This window comes from Amphiprion ocellaris, chromosome 6, assembly GCF_022539595.1.
Source record: "Amphiprion ocellaris isolate individual 3 ecotype Okinawa chromosome 6, ASM2253959v1, whole genome shotgun sequence".
Classification (NCBI taxonomy): domain Eukaryota; kingdom Metazoa; phylum Chordata; class Actinopteri; family Pomacentridae; genus Amphiprion; species Amphiprion ocellaris.
In genome coordinates, this window is record NC_072771.1 from 38,290,934 (window position 1) to 38,311,267 (window position 20,334).

General features: G+C 38.1%; 1 protein-coding gene across 2 annotated transcripts in view; it reads left to right on the plus strand.

The window, feature by feature from the left end:
* Positions 1-220: 220 nt before the first annotated feature.
* The window catches only part of dmrt1 (doublesex and mab-3 related transcription factor 1), a 39,240-nt gene continuing 19,126 nt past the window's right edge, over positions 221-20,334 (plus strand). Inside the window, exons 1-4 of one of the 2 annotated variants that reach the window (XM_023285859.2) lie at positions 221-585; positions 2,757-2,928; positions 5,618-5,775; positions 14,020-14,194. In XM_023285859.2, the coding sequence (XP_023141627.1) occupies positions 367-585; positions 2,757-2,928; positions 5,618-5,775; positions 14,020-14,194 (724 nt within the window). In that variant the 5' untranslated portion in view covers positions 221-366. The remainder of the gene's footprint in view (positions 586-2,756; positions 2,929-5,617; positions 5,776-14,019; positions 14,195-20,334) is intronic. The other variant, XM_023285860.2, reaches the window with a different exon arrangement.

A 20,334-nucleotide genomic window follows, 5' to 3' on the forward strand; every position in this document is an offset into this window, starting at 1 on the left:
TTGTTTATTTTTTCTCTTTATATTTACACATTTATTGATTTATTTATTTCTCTTTATATTTGCACATTTATTTCCTTATTTATTTATTTATTCATGTATTTATTTCTCGTTATATTTACACATTTATTTCCTTATTTTCTAACGGATTTATATTTTATTGTGGCACTCCTGTGACTCCCTAGACATGGTCCTGCAGCTTCTCCCCCGCGTCCAGCTCGTTTCCTCCCACCACCGCCTGTTGAAGGTTCCAGACAGCCTCGGCAGGGCGGGGAGGGCCAGTGACCTTATAGCCTCCAGCAGGGCAGCGGAGCGGGCTTTACCCAGCAAACCCTCCCGGGACCAACACCTTGTTAACCGTCGGCGGCTATGAGCAAGGAGAAGCAGAGCAAGCAGGTGCTGGAGCGCGCTGGACCTCTGTCCCCGTCCAAAGGCCAGAAGTCCCCCAGGATGCCCAAGTGCTCCCGGTGTCGGAACCACGGATACGTGTCTCCTCTGAAGGGACACAAGCGTTTCTGTAACTGGAGGGACTGCCAGTGTCCCAAATGCAAGCTGATAGCGGAGCGACAGAGGGTCATGGCGGCGCAGGTAACCGTTAATTCAATTCAAACACTTTATTTATCCCCGAGGGGCAATTAAAAAAAAACTGCCTTGTAGCTACCTGTTAGCACGGCTAGCCCGCATTAGCTCATAGTGTCGCGGTTAAACTTCAACTTTTGCGGGAGTCAAACGGCTGTTGACGTTTTAAAGCATTAAAACAAACTGTTTTGATTAAATAAACGTCTTAACCGGCATATACGTGTTTATTTTAGTCGTTTTCCTGCTGCTTTTTTATTTGTGTACCAACACGCCAAACAACCGTTAAGCTTTAAGCTACCTAGCTAAATAGCTAGCCGGCTAAGTTTATACACAGCTGGCTAGCAAACTTTAAACTAAAAATGTAAAGTGCAGTGTTTGTTTTGCTTGTTGTTGTGATTTCTAACACTTTGCTGTGTGGTTTAGCTCTGTCTCCAAAATGTTTTTGTGTTTTGTTTGTTTCAAAGTCCTTTTTTCTTGTATTTCTATGTTGTGCTTTCTAAAGTGTTGGCGTTTCTTTTCAGCGGCTGTTTACTAAAATGTTGTTTTTCTAAGTTGTTGTGCTTTCTGAAATGTTTCTGTGTTGTTGTTTTTTTTAAACAGTAACTTTATTTTTAAGCAGTAACTCTGTATTTCCGGTACTGTTTTAGGAATCTGTTGCTACAGTTTATAAATAGGAATAAAATTTTGAGCTACAGTGCACAGAATAGCAACCTTTGAACATTTAGGGGTTTCTAAAACAACATTTTATGTGGTGATGCTCTTTCACAGTAATTTTTTTGAGATGATATAACTATGTTTAATAATCTCATGGGTGACTTAATTTGAATATTTTGGGGGAGGATGCATAAAGTGGTGAGGTGGGACAGATCCATTGTTAGGATCTGGAAATATTCAGGATTAAGCTAAGAAATCTTCAGATTTTGAGCTGATAATTGCACCATTTTAACTCATTTTAGAGTAAAGTGACTAAAAGGAGAGACACTACCATGTTCCACGTGAATATTATCGTGAATGCATGCAACTGTGTGCCTTGGAATTGGTCCTATTTATGATGATTTATAGCTGTATTCGCATGTAAAAGTGTGTCTTAGAGGTACTTGTTTTGATTGTGTCAAAAACTCGTAAGAACCACTGAGCTTGATCAGTTTTAGATACCAGTTGGAGTGAGATTGCTATATGTTATAGGTTCTTAATAGTCATTTTAATTTTTAATAAGTTTGTTTAGTCATTATTTGGATGATTAAGAATGTAAATAGTCTAGGAGAAGAGGTGTAGAAGCTGTTGAGGATAAAAAGCTTCACCCACATAACACAATAACCAACTTAGTTATATACACACATTGTATATTTATATATTGTCTTGAGTTGCAGTAATACCAACAATTTATCTTTGTACAGTGAAAGAAATCATTTTTTAATTTTGTCTAATTCTTTCTAATTTTTACTCTGTTCTGGAAACTGTGTAGATAAGCGAGTAAGGCAGTGTCTGTATATAGCACCTTATCATACAAAAAGGTTACTCAGAGTGCTTTACAGGCAAATAAAAGATGTAATAAAATATTTTATTGCTGAATTAATTTAAATTAATCAAAAACAGTACCGTACCGGTACCGTGCAGATGGATCTAAAGAAGAGTTAAAACCGATTGACTAAAACAGCTTAAAATGGCAGGAGATGAGGAAAAAATATAAGCATGTAAGAGATAAAGTCTGCAATGAAATAGAAAATTTATTAATTAAAATTAAGTGAATATAAATGCAGACAAGTTTAGTAAAAGTGTTTACAGTTTAGACCAGGTTTTATAGTAACACTGATATTCAGTTTACTCTATATTACTTTTCATCCCTTCATATCTTTATTTAGGGAAGATCTAAGTTCTAATGGGAGCTGGTTCCAGCAAAATAATAACGACATGCGATTTTTATTTAGTCTGGTCAGAATACAAATATCGAACTTATAAAGTTTGACTTGTAGATAATAAGTAGGGCATTAAATTCAATTCTACATTTAACAGGGAGTCAGTGCAAGGCCTAAGAACTGGACTAATGTGTTCTCTCTTCTTTGTGTTAGTCAGCGGAATTTTAAATGAGTTGCAGATGTCTGAATGGTCTTATCAGGAATAAAAGCCAATGTCTTGTTTTATGACGGACAATTTGTTATCAAGCTTTACCTCCCTTCCAGGTTGCTTTGAGGAGGCAGCAGGCTCAGGAGGAGGAGCTTGGGATTTGTAGTCCAGTGACTATGTCTGTCCCAGATGTGATGGTGAAGAATGAAACTGGAGCCGACTGCCTGTTTTCTGTGGAGGCACGATCCCTCACTCCTACCAGCACTCCCACTCCTCTTGCTGTCACAGGTGAATTAGTGCCAACTGTTACCCACGTAATGCCCTGGCAATGCCCTTGAGACCCTCTCTTATTTATCACACCACTTAATTAGGTGACTGATTATACAGCTGTACAAGGAAGGGAATGTTCAGACTGTAGCTGCAGTATGTGATTGTAAATGCTCAGTGTGCAATCACATATTTACATGCAGGAACACTTACAGAAGGTTGAAGGCTCAACTGAAGTAATACTTTAAATACTTTTGTAAAATATTTCATCCATTCATTGCAGCAGCAGAGATGTGTTTTGCCATGATCAGTAAGCATAGTTTGATGCTCAAATGTACTCAGATCAGTATTTTTAATCGGTGTCTGGGTTTCTTCAGTGTCGCTGTGCAATTGTTGCATCACGAGGCCGGTTTTATGACTTCAGTCATTAGTCAGCTGCAGTCAGAGCAACAGTTAAAGACAACGACTGATCAGTTTAGCGTGAAAGTTTCCTGAAGTCGAAGGCTTCCAAAGTTTGGGATGATCACAGAACCAAAACGGGGTTTGTACGCTGTGCAGAGTTTGGAAGAAATGTGCTGTTTGGTACAGAGACACTTTACATGTTTGCTTGACTCTGTGCTCATGTATACTGTTTTAATCCAGGCAAATTCCCAACAAAGCTGTTCTAGTTGACATGTCTTACTGTTTCTGTTGTCAGACAATGCAGCAAGTATGAAATAGTGCCTCACTGAGACTACAACTTTGGAACTGCTGAAATCTTGATTTTTATAACCTCAACATCATCTGACAAACTCACCATACACAGAAGTTAAAGGTGACTGCTGTACTGTGAATTTAGATGTATTTACATGAAATTCAAAGCTTTTACCAAATTCAGTTCTGCACAACAAGCAGAAAAGGATTTGCTTTAGCTGGTTTCTGCCTTTTCACTTTGTCGAAGTGTTCAATAGAAGCTCGATTTCTCTTTGAGTTGCACCACTGAGTTAAGGAATAAGCCCTCTTTTTAAATTTATTTCATCATGTTGAGTGAGTCTGTATATGTATGTGGTAATTTGGCTTTTTTTGGGAGAAAATGAATCGGTTAGATTAATAATCATAGTGGCAGCCCTAGTTTTGCCTCTGAGTTGGTGAGGACTCCATTTTGGTTCATCTATCCTTCATCTGTGTCACAACTATGCAGTCGTTTCATAAACAACACATGATTTAATTTAAAGCATCGTACTGTACATCCTTGAGCTGCATAAGAGCGTCTAGCACTGGAATAAGGTGGAAGGAGATGTAATAGCCTTACAGATAAATCACACGTCGTCACATACCGGGTGTTAATATGGATGGTAATCACGAATAGACACTACATAATCAAAAACGTAGTGCAGGAATCCCCAAGTTTCTTCATTAGAATCTAAAATAGAGAAGGACTTGATGAATATCTGTAACTTTATGAAGGAGATTTTTTTAGGACCTGAGCATAAAGAATTATTTGAGAAGCTGTTCATTAAACAAATAATACACAGTCTTGTGTATTTTCTTGCAGTGTGTTGAATCTACATGGAAAAAGTGTTATTAATAAAGCAGATATTCCTTCTAGATATAAATTTTTTTTCAAATAAACCTTTAATTTTAAGATTTTGAACTTGAAATTTTTATAATTTATTGCTATTATTTCATTTTGACAACTTCACATGTAAAATACTTTACTGAGTATATGATAAAATTACAAACATGTAGGTTTTACAACTAGAAAAGCCACATTCAGGTGAATCATTTGTGCTCAGTACTGTTTGTTCATCAGTGTGACAAACTGAATTCAGTTCATGGATACTCAAGTCCGCAATCCAGGAATGTTCCTACAGACATTGCAGAATCAGCAATATTACGTGAGACATTTTCATGGGAAAAAAAATGAAAGGGTGTCCTTGATCTTATTCTCTGAAGTGATGTGGAGGCAGACACAGATACTGTGTTCCCTCTGGTCCTGATAACACGTTTCAGGAGCTGAAACATGACTATGGTCAAGGCTGCTGGTGTCTGGTTGGGACTCGTCTTTGTGTGCGTGAGAGACTGAACTTTGGGTCCCTGGCTTGGCTACAGAGCGAAGACTGAGGTGGAAAAAGGAGTTGAGCACTCTGCGATTCGCTGATGACAGGAGCGGGGACAGAAAATGTCATTATCTGTGGCTCTGGTGGTTCACCGTGTCTTCATTGTGTCATTGTGAAAGATCAGGGTCTGCACGACAAGAATGTGGCCTTGCTGATAAGAAAAGAACAACAGATAACGAGTAATGATGAGCTGATGCTTATATGAATCCTGATACAGTGTGCTGACTTTCTGTAGTGTGACAGTTTGGCGACAGCAAACACACCCATCACCTGCAGATGGTGCTGTTGGCAGTAGTTTGAGGTGGGTTTGGTGCTGGAAAAATCCTGCAAAGTTTATAAGATGTCTTCTTTTCCTGTTAAATCATTTATCCAAGTGTAAGTTTATACCATAGTGAAATCTACATCTACCATTGAAAGCAGCAATTTAAAAACATTTGTATCTTCAGCTTGACTTGTTCAGAATAAACATGAGTGTGTAACTATATCTTCAGCTCTGCATTTCAAATAATTCTGACTTATAAGTCCTGAAAAGCAGCTGCAGACATTATACTTTAGCTCCCGAGCTCATCTTTGTGTTATTAATTGTCCCCTCTCTGTATGTTTTTGCTCAGGGACTCGCTTGGCATCATCCTCCAGCCCGTCAGCTGCTGCCAGGGCTCACACTGACGGAGCGTCCGACCTGCTGCTGGAAAGCTCCTATTACAATTTCTACCAGCCTTCGCGCTACCCCACCTACTATGGCAACCTGTACAACTACCAGCAGTACCAGGTGAACCCACAGTAACCACTCTGCTTCTATTATTAGCATTTATTAAGGGCTAATGGCTGATATCTTACTTTCACTGCACATGTGAGCCCCTCCCCTAACAGCAGCTTAATGCATTGGTGTCAAGTATGTTGTGGAAATTACTGATGCCGGTCCTGCTTGTTGGTTACCTGCAATGTTTTTTGGCCCAGGAGAGGATTTTTTTCCCCCATAGCTGGGTGAGCACGGCAGGCAAAATGTGCCTTAAGCTAAGTTGCAATTCATAATCTTGTTAATATATTTCTGTACCTCAAACTTGACCCGTAACTAGGGCTTAACTGTTGTGAGTCAGTATAATAACACAAGTGCTTTTAAGTTTAACTTGCAGAGAATATTTGGAATACTTTTGATTTTAGGAGACAGTTTTGTTCTGCTTAAGTTTACTGTGGACTCTGGAGCAGCATTTCAACCTTTATGAGACAAAAACGACTGCATTTGAAAGAAAAACAAACCAAGATTGAACATTTACCTCGAGGATTTAAATATGCAACAAACAAATGAAGCTGTTCTGCACCTTTTTCATCCTATTTCTCAATAACTGTGGTCAGAAAGGAACCCATTATACTAAAAGTGTAGAAATTAAAGGGCACATTTTTTGATTAAAAGCTGATGTTAACTCAGTTTTAACCCAATTGGACTTATTATTTTGAAATGCAAACATCGAAAAGCAAGGTTTATTTTTGCTAAAATAAATTTGCCAATCCTTGAAAATTGAAAGATGTTGAATTTTAGTAACTTCTAACGACATCTGTGAAGGTTTACAGAGGTTGTATACTAGTATGTAGACCTATTATTTGACTGTTATGCAGAAAGATTTTAGGGTATTAGAGAGTCGTACGGAAGAATTAATAAAAAATAGGACAGAAAACCTCTCTGTTCTGTGTGAAGTAAAGGACATGTCTCTGTCAGAGAGGGAACTAAGATGCTTTGTGCCACAGAAACAGGAGATAAGCTGCTTGACAATGAACAACATTCACTTTCTGGCAAATTCTTATCACTTGAGTGTCACAGTAATAGCATTTACAGCCATTTTTCTCTCAGATTACCACTGCATATTGTAGCAAAGAAGTTAAAATGCACTTGAAATAAGCTATATGTTGTTAAACTAATGAGTTTAGATCTGAACTGTGTTATGTACACATGTTGTTACTTGAAAGTTGACTGGTAAAACAATTTTTTATATGCAAATGAGCAAAGTGTTCACCTCTGTATTGTACAAGATTGTGGTTGCACCTGGCAGCTAAATCAGTGTGCCATCCATCAGTTAATCTGGACTTTATTTGTATAGCACCTTTCATGCAGTTTTGTGTAGTTTAAAGTGCTTGATTTGATGACTGATGAGCTGAGTGTAAGCCAGAACAAGAGAATAGAGTGAAATAATAGCTTATTGCAAGGTAAAGTACTGTGCAAAAGTTGCTTTGCTTTCAAACATAATGCCTCAAATTGTTTTGTTTGTTGATTAACTTAAAACAAATGCATTATTCAGACAAAGCTAAGTCATATTCATATTTTGCACGACCTTCCTTTGTATGTCACCCTTTAAGTCGTGAATGAAAGTATGGAATTGTTACTTTAGCTTGTTACCTGAGGCATTGATTTATAAGTTTGAAGTAGTAAAACACACCTGTTAAAGTTTTTTTGGTTACAAAAACTTATGGATTCTGGATTATTATAAGACTCTTTAGATGCCTCTTTAATGATACTGCCTGATAGATGTAGAAAGCTAAAATCTTTGCACTGTACTCTTAAAGTGGTAACTTCAACATCATTCTGCCTGTCAGCCTAATCCTGAGGTAAACTGACTACTAGCAAACATTAGTAGTAGATAAGTGCATATCATCTAATTGTCACTTCACTTCTTAAAATGTTGGTCATTAAAACTGTTCAGTACAAATCAGAGCTTATAAGACTGACACAGCAACCAAAGAGGCATGTATGTTTTGCTTTATTTGACCGAAATCTATGCATGTTGCTGTTATTTCTCACAATGTCATGAACAAAACTGTCTATTTTGTTACAGAAAATTTATTTATTTTTCCTTTTCCCTTTGGTGAAATTCCTCTATGCCAAAAAAATGGGAAAAAAAGCATCAATGTATTATTTTTTTAATCCAATAATTAATGATTTTGTGTTAATAAAAGACAAACAAAAGGAATAATGGCCATCAAGTTTCCAGAGCCTAAAGTGGCAAAACATATATGAAATATACAGTACCTAAAATATTAGAAACACCACTCAGCTCATTTCAGAAACTGAAATCAGAAAATTTGCTGCCTGACAAATTAGTTAAATAATAGGATAATCATCAAAGTAGTTACTGATTAATTCTATTTTGATTAACTGGTTGATTAGTCTGGTAACTGTGACAGCAGTACCCTCAGTCTGGCAAGTGGCCATGTATGAGGGTGATATTTAATGTCTCCTGATGCAGAAAATCACAGACTTAAGAGCAACACATGAAAAGTTATGTTTTATCTATCAAAGACTGTAATTTTTATGAACTTCAATTCTGTTTTCATTGGAGTGTTTTACACGCAAGACACCACAGAGACAAAACCTAACATCCCACCAACACACACTCTTAAGCCGTCTGTGTAGTCGCACTGATTTATGCTTAAATGTATCTCTATTGTGGCGAATGAGATGAGCTTATGCATGAAGCAGATTAGATGTATAACTCTCCAGTGATCTCTGATGAGGTGGTTTGTTTTTTTATGAAGAACATTTGTCCAACCCTCTTTCTCTCCGCCTCCCCTTCAGTTCCCCCAGTAGCAACATCTAGTTTTGGGGTCACTGCCTCCGCTAACCTGCCAGCGCACAGCAGAGCCTGAATTGCAAAGGTTAATGGTATTGTCTGTCGGCAGAGGAACAAACCGCTATGCTTCAACGCTCGAGGGAGAAAGTGAGCACGTTAATGCTAATCAGTTAGCACTCTTTAGCATAATTTAGCCATCCTCCTTTGTGATTTATGATATTTTCAGTGAAGTTGTCAGGTTGAGCGCGCTACGTGCGACGGTTATTCAAATTCAGGGACCACTTTTTTTGTATTCCAATGAAGAGGTGATTATTTGGAGATGAGTGTCAGTGACTCAGACACACCATTTGTAACAATTTGTTTCTAGAAATATGGTCTATAATATTTCTTTATTACCTGAAATGGGAAAAAAGAAAGAAAAGCTTTTCTCTGTTGTCCCCTCTGTCTCCTTTACCTGTCCTAAACCTCCACAATTTAATGGGCTATATTCCAATTTTAGCATCCACAGCTGAAGTGATTATCCTTGAGTTACTCAATTTAGATTTTGTCTCTATATTTGCTGCGAAGCGCTTATCACTGTGGTCTGTCTGCTTGATGCACAGTGCACTTGTCAGTTAAACACCGTTGGTGCTTGACTTTGTGTTTATTTAGTTAATTCTGAAGGTGGCACTCATTTAACCATTATATCGTCATATCTGCTCAGAGTAAACTTTGAATCTTTCATTTGTATTTTTTGTATGAGATTAATGCTGGTTTCAGTTTGTACTTGCTGTTATCTGTTTTTATCTGCTCTGTTTTTCTATTTTAGTCCTAAGGTACATTATAGACAGTAGGGCTGAATAATTTGGGGTCGAAATCAGATTTTTTTTGGGACTTTTTTGACAAATACAGGGATTGCAATTTGCAGTAAATGCTTTACTTTAATAGATTCCAAACTTGTGATGAGCATTACTACATATGTTAAATTCAAAACCACCACTGTGACACAATGAGGATGGTATGAATTTGTAAAGCCTGACACAGTCTCAGTCAGTTTAAACTCTGGGTCAGACCTGCAGCATAGCATAAATCTTGAATTGTAGCCTTTGCAATTTGTTATTTGCTCTGTTTCAAATCGTGATTGTTCTGCTGTGTATAGTTTTGTGCAACACTGCGGCTACAGTTTGTTACTTTTAAATTATCATCCCAGTTATTGCAACAGTTAATCCACTGTGGAAGATTTAGTTAAAGGCAGAATCAGTGACACATTTTTTATTTGATAAATATATATCCTTACTTCACTTCTGTGTGCGCTTAAAAATATGAAGTGTTCGTATGCAGGCTTGGCTAGGACTGATCCACACAACACTGTTCCAGCATTTCTGGTGCATGATCACGCTTGTGCACATTTATGCTTGTGCACAGCATGGGTGGAAGAATAAATCTAGCACACACCAACTATCTAAACATGCAAACTAGCTCAGGGCTCCAGACTAACTTTATCACTGGTAGCAACACCTACCTGGGCAGAAGCAGGAAACTTATCGATAAAATTTACAGATGTTCCCTACATGCCTCACATTGCAGGCACGCAGTAGATGCAGCTGTTTGGTTGCAATGCTCTCAGACGTGTGTGAGTAAAAATTAATTTAAGAGAGTAAAATAAGGTGTTCTAAAGTCAGATTTGTCCAGGATGCATTTTGGTTGCCGTCTGGAGCCCTGTAGCTAAATGTTAACACAAGTTTTTAGTACTTAATTTTCCTCAGCCAACCTCACTGACATCTCCAAATGTCACTTGCAGAAAGTGCAGTAAAATATGCATTTCCTTTAAATCACCGAGCCAATATGTTAGCAGTTGTCATAATATAGTGATCTATAGGTGTTGGGCTCTTCCCAGTATAAAAATGAAACCCAGAGGAAACAATGTGCTCTTTATCAGTGTAAAACCATCTATGTCCTCCTCTTCTCTCCTGTGCACTCAGTGGTGCTTGGCTGCCATGCAGGTGGATGATGATAATATAAGGGTGGTGTAGAGCTCCCAGACAGGAGATGGTGCCAGATAAGAGGACAGGCCCTGTCAGGGAGGTAAGGAAGCCCCCCCAGGAGCCTGCAAGTTAGCGTGGGACTTTACAGGAGGTTCTGTGGCAGTGTTCTCCTCAGGCAAATTGTCTTTCTACAGAGTTTAATAGGTCAACATTGATTATTCCTGCAATCTAAATCTGCAAATGTATTAGATTCTTTCTTTATTAAGAGGCAAACATTAGTTTCACGATTGCTCAAACAGTGAGGTGCTGATGCCGGTGTTTGTCTGAAACCCACCTGCAAAGACAGTCAGCAGCATTCAGAAACCCTGATGCGATGCACACATGCAACAGTATCCTGGTTACTTGGGGAGTGCTGCACCAAGCATGTTTGGGTTTCTCAAAACTGGACAAAGCACTTTTCCAAGTTTCTCTATGCAAAAAAAACACAAAAATGGAATGCAAGTTTTTGTTTAACTAATGAATGCATGCAGATTTTTATTGAAGTCATGAACTAGTTAAAATTGTATTTGGTCCATTTTTATTGTGCCATATTGCCAGTTTAAGTTCAAGTTAATCTTGATTACTATTCTTAAACAGAATGTGCAGAGGTTTGGTTGTAGCCTTCACAAGTGGCCCATGCTGTTTGTACTTGTGCTGCAGTGTCCCTGTAATGTTAGTGGAGGGGTTTCTATTCTACTGAGGTGAGTTTGTTTGTGTACTTCAAACAATGGCACCTGAAATGAAGCAGATCAAGTTGAACTTGAATCTAATAAATGTTTAACAGTTTTTACCAGAAATATTGCAGTGGATTACAAAGACGATTGAGTGTTTATCACAGATTGGTAGACCTGTGAGAACAGAATATGGCTAATTTGGCATAATACTGGGTCTTGTGTTTGCATTATGAACTCTGTATAATGTACATTTTCTTTCTCAGAAGCATTATCATTGCACAAATCAATATGCTGAGTTTGCACAGTGCATTACTACCAGTCGTAGCTGCTGGAGTTATCCTGATATGTAGTTGCATTTCTGGGGAGGTGCACATCACTCTATAGCAAAGATTTAACAGAAAAGTATAAATCAGGTTTTACTTGGTGTGGATCTGCCTGTGACCGCTGGATGTAAACGTCTCTGTGAGCATGAAAAAGCTTGCCTTTTGTTTGCAACTTTCACTGAGACAGCTTTGTTTGGTGCTCCGTCTGTCCGGGGAGCCATAAGCTTAGTGCACTTTCAAGACTCCACTCCAATCTCTATTGTATTTTTCACGACCTAATACAAGAGCTGAGTGTAGCTTAAATAACAGTTTATAAAGCTGTCGCAGAACTGATGGTGTGGACAATACGGGTGACATATTACAGGCTGACAGAAATCAAATTCCATAAAAATGAAATTGAAAACCCTCAGTGAGGCGGCCTTGCTGCTGAGTAGACAGCTTGTTTTAAAGTTTTCAGAGGACTGGAGAAAGCCAGCTCTCTGTGTTGCAGCCCGTTTTTAGAACAAGCCGTGGACCTGTGAAATCAAACATGACTCATTTTCTGTCACATATCATTTCTTTGTCTATATTTCTTCCTGTCAGTTTAGATTTTTAAAAGTGTTGCCTGTGAATATCTGATGTATGATTTGAAGGATTCAAAATATGTGAAGGGGGTCAGAGAACAATGGTGTTTTTATTGTATTTGAAAATGTCAAATGTCTAAATTGAAAGGAGTTCATAACAAAGTCAGACAGATTTACTGGTGGTGGTGGGATATTGTGTAAATAAATAGAGTAAAGCCATATAGCTAGTGTAAGCAAAGGTTCAAATCTACAAGAGGAGCTTTTACATGATTTGTTTACAAAAGAAAATTGGATGAAATAAACAATATTTTCTTTCAAATTATTTGCTAAGTTTAAAGTCTTAAGAAAACGATCTAGTCAGAGCTACTGCAGCTGTTGTAAAGTGATTTTGCATTGTGATTCCTGCAGAAAATAACATGTACCATCTTTGCAAAAAATGGACCTCATGGCTCATAAAAGGAAGCAAAAACCGTTTAAAGCCAGAATATTCAGGCTTTCTAAAGATACGAATGATTGTGAACTGGTGTTGTTTGACTTGTTTTTGCAGTTTCTTGCAGGGCTGCACCAATAGTCACAAATGAATTATTTGTTTTTGGCGTCCTGTTTTTAAATGTCCGACTGCGATATTGATGTTTACAAATCAGCGCTCTGGTCACAGAATACTTGGCTGCAAAATCAAACGCTTCCCAAACGTAACAGCCAGCCACCAGCTAGCAAATGAGATGTTTTGGCTTCACTTTTGAGGACCTGTCATACTGCCACGCAGGCAGGATGTTGGAGACAGGTCAAATAAAATGTCTGGAGCAATAAGTGAAAAGTTTGTTGCTTCCAAACTATGAATCAAGTATTTTGGATTGGGGACATGTGATGTTAAGCAAGAATAAATCAAATGCAAAGAGTGCAAAACATTTGTGTCTGTGCCAAAGATAAATACCACAAACTGCAGCAAAATGAACACATAAGGGCCAAGATGAAGAATAGCGTCACTAACGTTGCCTCACTGAATCCCCATCCATTTCTTGCGTCAAATCAGATACCCATAACGGTAAAGCTGTACAGTGCATCACTAAATGTAAGTAATCATGCCGCCCTCATTTCTTGTAAACACAGGCATCCCCTCATGGCCATATGACACACAACAGAAGCACGAGATAAAACACTTTTCCACAGTAGTTTAAGTAAATGAATGGAGTTTGGCATCATCGACTGACAGAATAAAGTTTTCTACTTCAGATCTGAAAGTATTTACAGAAATTGTATTCCTTTTTTAAATAGAAATGCTAAATATGTTTGAAAATGTACAAATTGTTGTTGCTTTTCTTTGTCATACCATATAATAAATTTTATATCTCTGGATTTTGCAATGTGGATCAGACAAAACAAGACATTTGAAGATGTTGCATTGGGATTTTGGAAATCATGATGTGCTTTTTGCTTTCTGTCTTCTTTAACCATTTTGTGATGTTTTGTATGTTTTTAAACACATGTAGGCCTAGGAGCTTCACTGGAAAGCAGCTGTACTTCTCTTTTATGTTTTTGAACGTATTTCACGTTTCATTCAAGAAGCTTTTTCAGTCCAAAACTGAACAATAACAACAACAGCTGCTGCTCTGAGACAATGGTAGCCTGTGAGTCGATTCAGAACTGGAGAAGCCTCTTGGATGAGAGGTGAAATGTCTTCAAGAACCAAAAAGAGAAGTCCAGTTGCTTTCTACTAAAGCTCCTAGGATTACTATCACCTGGATGACTATCTACACAGATAACAAGAATGTACTCTTTGTTGTATTTGAGAGAGTCTGTTGTCTGTAAAATACAGTGAAAAATAAGACTCCCCCCCTCTTTTTTTTTTTTAATATGAAATTGGACATTTTTGTGTTTTCTTGCTTGAAGCAGATGCCCCATGGTGATGGCCGCCTGTCCAGCCACAACGTGTCCTCTCAGTACCGCATGCACTCCTACTACCCAGCAGCTACCTACCTGACTCAGGGCCTGGCCTCCACCACCTGTGTGCCGCCCTTCTTCAGCCTGGACGACAGCAACAGCTGCTCTGAGACCATGGCAGCCTGTGAGTGACACACAGAAACTCTCAGGCACACACCTCTCAGGCCCCATAAACTTTTACCCAGACTTTATCAATAGTACATTGAAGGGAGGATTGCACTCAAGTGAAGAGTGCCATAAAATTTCTTTTTTACTTTTACTATACTTACTTTTTACGTCTAACTTTACTTCAAATGCACTACAGTGAATGTAGGTGCGAGTGCTGCGTCAGTCTTAAGCTGATAATTTACACGAAGGAGCTACAAAACTGTAAACATCGAGGGCCGTACAGTGGCAGCTCTGTTTCTCTTCATCGTGATTAAAGATGAAGAAGATTTGATCGGTAGATTTCTGGCACTCTGCTCAACCAATCTCAGACCGAATCTCAGCTGACCGTGGCTGCTGATGGATTTTCTGCCTTTCTCATGATCTGTAAATGTGGGTAAATCAGATTGCGTGTATTGCCTAATATGTTCGGTAAAGTATTTGTGGAACTTTGTACAAAATGCATGTAAGTGCACACTGAGAGTGAGATAAGTGGAGATAAGAGGTATGAGTCAGCACAAAGCAGTAACTCGGACTGGAGGATATTAAAGTAAGCATTGTTGGGGATTTACCAAATTTTTAAACATCTTTTTCCAATATGCACTTCAGGAAGGAAAGTAAGCCTAAATTTGCAGATGCTGTGCACTTTTTTGTCATTAGTACAGGTGGTCTTAGAGCACATACAGGGGGTCTTCGATTTACATTGGAGTTCTGTTCCTACGGATCTTCTCCGTAAGTTAGACCTCCAGCTAAAATGTAAACAAAGCCGATGCGTGCATCACGATATCGATCAGTTCTGCAGAAAAGTCTTGTATACCAATGACTTTGGTGTGTGTATGAGTAATTTTACAAGAAGATAACAGAATGTTGAGGTTTCAATGTTTATTGTTCAGTTCCAGATTTACCTAATGTCAGTGAACGTGCCATATTTAGTTAGCTCACCTCTGATTGGCTGAGAGTCAGCAGTAGAGAGAGCTGGGAACGGCGGCTAATTCTGGAGCTAAATTATGGGGTTTTTCTAGTTATTCTGGCGTTGGCTACGGTCCACAGTAGCCTGTATGAAGGTTCAATAAACCAGCAGAGAAGCAGATAAAGTCTCACTCATTCATCACAGAGGGTCGCTACAATATGTTGACCTGTTTTTACAACTTGACTGTTGTTCGTCGGTGTTTCTCCCTGTTCCCAGCGTTTTATTATATCTAATTTCACTTCCATGGAGATGGCTTTCTCTTTCTTCGAAGCACTGCCATCAGAAGAGTCTGACTTACGCTGGGAGCCATAATGAAGGACAAAAAGTTAGTGAATGTAGCACAATCCAAGGTGGAGTACAACCGGAGAATGGAAACAAAGCTGTCTGATAGCGCCATGACGACATAATCATCCGCTCCTCTTGCCAGCTAGTTCCAAATGACCAGTGCCAATGAAACAGCATAGGTCGAGGATGTCATAAACCAAGGACCCCACGTATTAAAAAGTTGGGGCTTTTTGTTTCACAAATGATTTTAACTTATAATAAATTTGCACGTTATTAAGGAATCCTGCATACTCATGTTTGTTTTGTAAACACTCTGTGACTGTACAGTGTATTTGCTTTGTGGAACATGTTGAAATTAGTAGAAGCGTAAATGCTGCAAATCGCAGTGTGCTTGTGGCACATTTGGTGAAACAATATGAATGAGGTTGTTGGTTAAGTTTTTTTTCTTCGAGCAAGAATGATGAAAGTCACTGTTCACACAAAGTTTCCTGATTTTGCAACAAGAAAATACTTAAATTTTAAGCCCTAATTCTTTGACTTTTGGACAGTCCTTAGCTGCTATATTGATATTAAGTGGTTTTAAAAGATGTAAACTTAAGAGTCTAGATTCTGATGAATATATAATAACATGGGCTTGTTCTGTCTTTGTGTTTCTGGGCTGTGAGATGTTTTTTAACCTGTATGGCTTTTGTGTATCAGAGCTCCACACTGTGACCAAAATGGCTGCGTATGTGAAAAATGTTTGAGAGCGTGTGAGTCAAAATATCACGTGTTTGATGCTTATTGGGCTGTACTGAGACACTGTGGTTGGCACGGACAGCTACTTTGTTAGTTATTGTGGTTGAAATTAGTACATTTTCTTGGCTCGGTAATCCTCTCCCCATGTGATGTGCGAAATGATAGAATTTCACGTCATTGATGATGAAGAATGAAGGTGCAGCAACCTACTACATTCAGTTACGATGGCTAACACTGTTTTAGGGCTGCAGATTTATACAAATATTAACGACAATTATAATCAACTGCCTTATTGATGTTTAAAATGCACTCTTCTTGTAGAAAAGTCCTCACTTGGTTTCAGCTTGGGCAAATCTGACATAGAACATCTTATTTCTCTCTTTTCAAAGTGATTTTTGGCCACACGCCAGAGTGAATTGCAGATGCTAATTGCCAGCATGTACCTTAGCCTGCACGTGAGGTGTTTAGGGAACATCAGTAAAATATAGTGCAAATGAGGAATTAAGCCTGTGTCTATTTAACAGGAGCGATATCAGACAACCTCCAGGAAAAGACTGATGACAGATCAATATAGTCAGACTGAAATATGTGGCATGAATGCATGACTAGGTTATGCAAACACGGCTACTCATCATCACCAGTGCTACCAGTGGAAAAGTTAGTTGAGAGCACCATGCATGTTAATAAAGTAATGTTATTCACAACTGACCTAATTTTTGTGGTTCCCTGATTTGCTGTTTTACCAATTGGTTGTGCATCTACAAGGAAATGTTATGACCATTCTTCATAGGCCTGCAGGTCATACGGGGTGGGCCAACTACTTGTTTCACGTTTTAGATCTAATTTATCCAAACCAGCATTCCATATCCCTTATTCAAGTTTTGGAAATGTTATTAAGCTATTTCTTCCAATTTTGGTTTCAATTTTTATGTTTTTTTTAAAATTATTATTCTTTACAGGGATTGTGAGCAATCAAGAGCAAAGAAAGTGGATACTAAAGCAGTATTAGAAGTGTGAAAATGCCAAGCAGGTGCATTTTTATATTGAAATGCTGCAGTTGAATGTAATAGCAGCAAACGAGACAGTATGCAGGAGTTGTTTTTACTTTTATTCAAGTTATGCTGAAGTCTGATGCACTTGTTGGACTTAGCAGTTGCATTTAGTAGTGTTTGGTGATGTTGATATGTGATAAAATGTTTGAATTTTCTTCTAATTAACTAATACAACTCTATCTGGTGTTGCCTTGGGTGACAGGAGGCCGATTGTAGTTGTCTCTGTTCTTTAATTGGTGTTTTCATTTGAGTGCCAGTAAAAAAAAAAAAAAAAAAACACCAAAAGGTTTGTGTACACTTGTTTGCAGACATTGGTGCATGTATATGAAAGTATTAACAAAAAACTGCAGCAATTTTACCTAATGGCTTAATTCATTTTACGTCTGCCTCTAGAGAAAAAGAGTTCATTTCCTATTTAGGAGAGCAAAAGATGAAGATTGTGTTATTATTTTTTACTTGCAAAGGACATGGGAGAAGAGCAGCACTAGTCCAGCATCAATACCTTCCTCTTAGTGAAACACACCGCTGACACCACCTGCATCACAAACCTAAAGACCCCCACATCTCCCCTTGTACCTGTATTTGTTTATGACTTTCACCTGTCCTGTTCCTGTGAGGGTCCCACGTCAGCCCCCCTGCCGTGAATCGCTATGCTCCATTACAAGATAACAGCACTCTCAGCGGGTGGTCTCGCGTTTGGTGTCAAGAACCACTAATTTAGTAGTTTTCAACCTTTTTTTCTTATTTGTGACCTCTTAAAAAGAAGCTGCTAAAATGCCTCATCAGAAATTGCATATTTTTTGGAATTTTTCAAACGGACTGATTTTCTTTCCTAGGATTTTTGTATTTGAATTTTTAATATGTAAACAAATCAGAACCGCCAAAATAGTCTTATCCTATAAAGGTATTAAAGACACTACCTTTGCAATAATACGCACAACCAGCTCATTTCTGCAGAGCTACTGAGTGGCCGACAATTTTACAAATGCAGGATGTAAATAAACTCCTGTAAACAACAATATTTGGAAACATAGAACTGCTGTTTTCCTGGTTTTAGGCATCCAGTTATCAAATTTCAGAATATAAGAGTTTGTTGCACATCTGTAATTGAGTCTCTGTATTACGTTTGTATTGTCAGACAGGTCGAATATTATATTATTATAAACCTAACACAATCTGATTTTGAAAACTTGAAAAGCTGGAGAATAAACTAACTTCAAACAGTGGTTTACTAAACAACTAACAACAATTTGGATTATTTTTGCGGCATTGAAGGGAAAAATGGAAACAGCATTTTATTAGAGGAAAGGCAAATATTTCCTCAAATGCAAAAAATACATTGTTTAAAAGATCCTGTCAACAGTTTATCAGTGCGTGTGATTGCACGAAGCTGAGGGAGAAGGTTTGCTGGACGGAGATTTCCCGGCCTTGGCTCAGGTTTGATTCACCATATTGTGAAAGAGCTAGTCTAAACATTTGGTGTCCGCTTGGCACAACCAAAGCCAGCTCTAATGCATGGGTGTTTTGTATATTTTAGATGTACAAGATGAACCCTGTTTCTGCAGGGGAGTTTGTGTACAGCATGTTGCTTCTGAAACATTTTTAGGCTCATCCTTTGCCTTTTGGGTTCAGTTGTGTGATTGCTTGTCTTGGACTGTGGCCTTGAGGTTTCATGTTGACTAATTCATATCTAATTAGCTGAAAACAGAGATAAATGTGCTGTTTTTCTGAGCCATTACACCATGAACTTAACATTTTGTGTCTAGTTGTTGCATGATTGTCTATTTATTTGTACTCCTGAGTTGTGATAGTATGAATTTCTGCATTTAGCTGCATCGATGGGATGCTTTTTCTCCAGTTGGAGCAGAAATAGTTAATGAGAGAAAATTTGTTTGTGTTGTAATTTTTGCACAGAATTAACATTCTCTGTTTCCTATTTCCTATACGTGAGGATTTGGTCTTTTTAGACACAAGAAGCTGTTTTGGAGTCGCAGTTATTGTCAATTGTTGATAAATCTGCTGATTATTTCATCACTTGATCATTTAGTCTACAAATTGTGAAAAACAAACTTTTTTTAATAAACAACAATGCAGACTTGCAAAGAGTCATATTTTAGAAGCAGAAATCAATTCATGTTGGTATTTTTTGCTTAAAAAACACTTGGATTTTGGACTTTTGGTTGGATAAAACAGACATTTTATGGAGACTTTTATTTTGAAAAATTAAAATGTTTCTTTAAAAAAAAAAAAAAAATATCAAAACGTAAATGTCAGACCCTTGATGGCTTGAAGTGTCCGTCATTCTTCCCACTGGCATGTTCAGAGAACCAAAAAGCACTAAAACTGAACCATATACAAATACTACTATTAAAAATAAGCCCCTCCAATCACAGTAGAGAATCCTTTATCTCACTATCAAGTGTAACAAATATTCACAAATCCCTTTTTTTCATTACCTACATACAACCTAAAACAAATGCAATTCCCACATTTCAAGTCATTGAATCTCAAAACCCTCCAAGATACCAAATCACAAAGACAAGAAAAAACAAATCAATTATTAGTGGAATTTTTCACCTCTAAAAAGATAAATACTGCTGTAGATATCAAATTAAATTAGTTATTGTTGAATAAAACTCATTGGGTTCACCGTACAATATTCTCCCGTTGATGTAAACTGAATGAGAGACTGATTTAAAGTACGTCAGTGCTGCAGGTGGCTTGTGTTGAAGTTTCTGACTTCTTAAATGCTAACTGATTGACAGAATGGTTGCATTAATTGATGAATGAATTTCCAGCTTCACCAAAACATCTAATGTAATATAGAGGTAGACAAATGCACAGGATATTTACCTAGTTGTTGATTCAGTTGGGCATTTGTTTCAGGAATTGTTTAGCTGTGACTGAGCGTGTTGTGTAGCTCTGGATCAGGAGGAAATAGCTGTGAGCTCTGAGCCTTCCCGCCCTCCCCTTCTACCTGGCTGCCAAACAGCGCCCTGTCAGATTTATCTCCCAGGATAGGGCTAATCATTTGGCCAAATACAGAGATCCAAATAACCTTCAGGAGTGCCACGC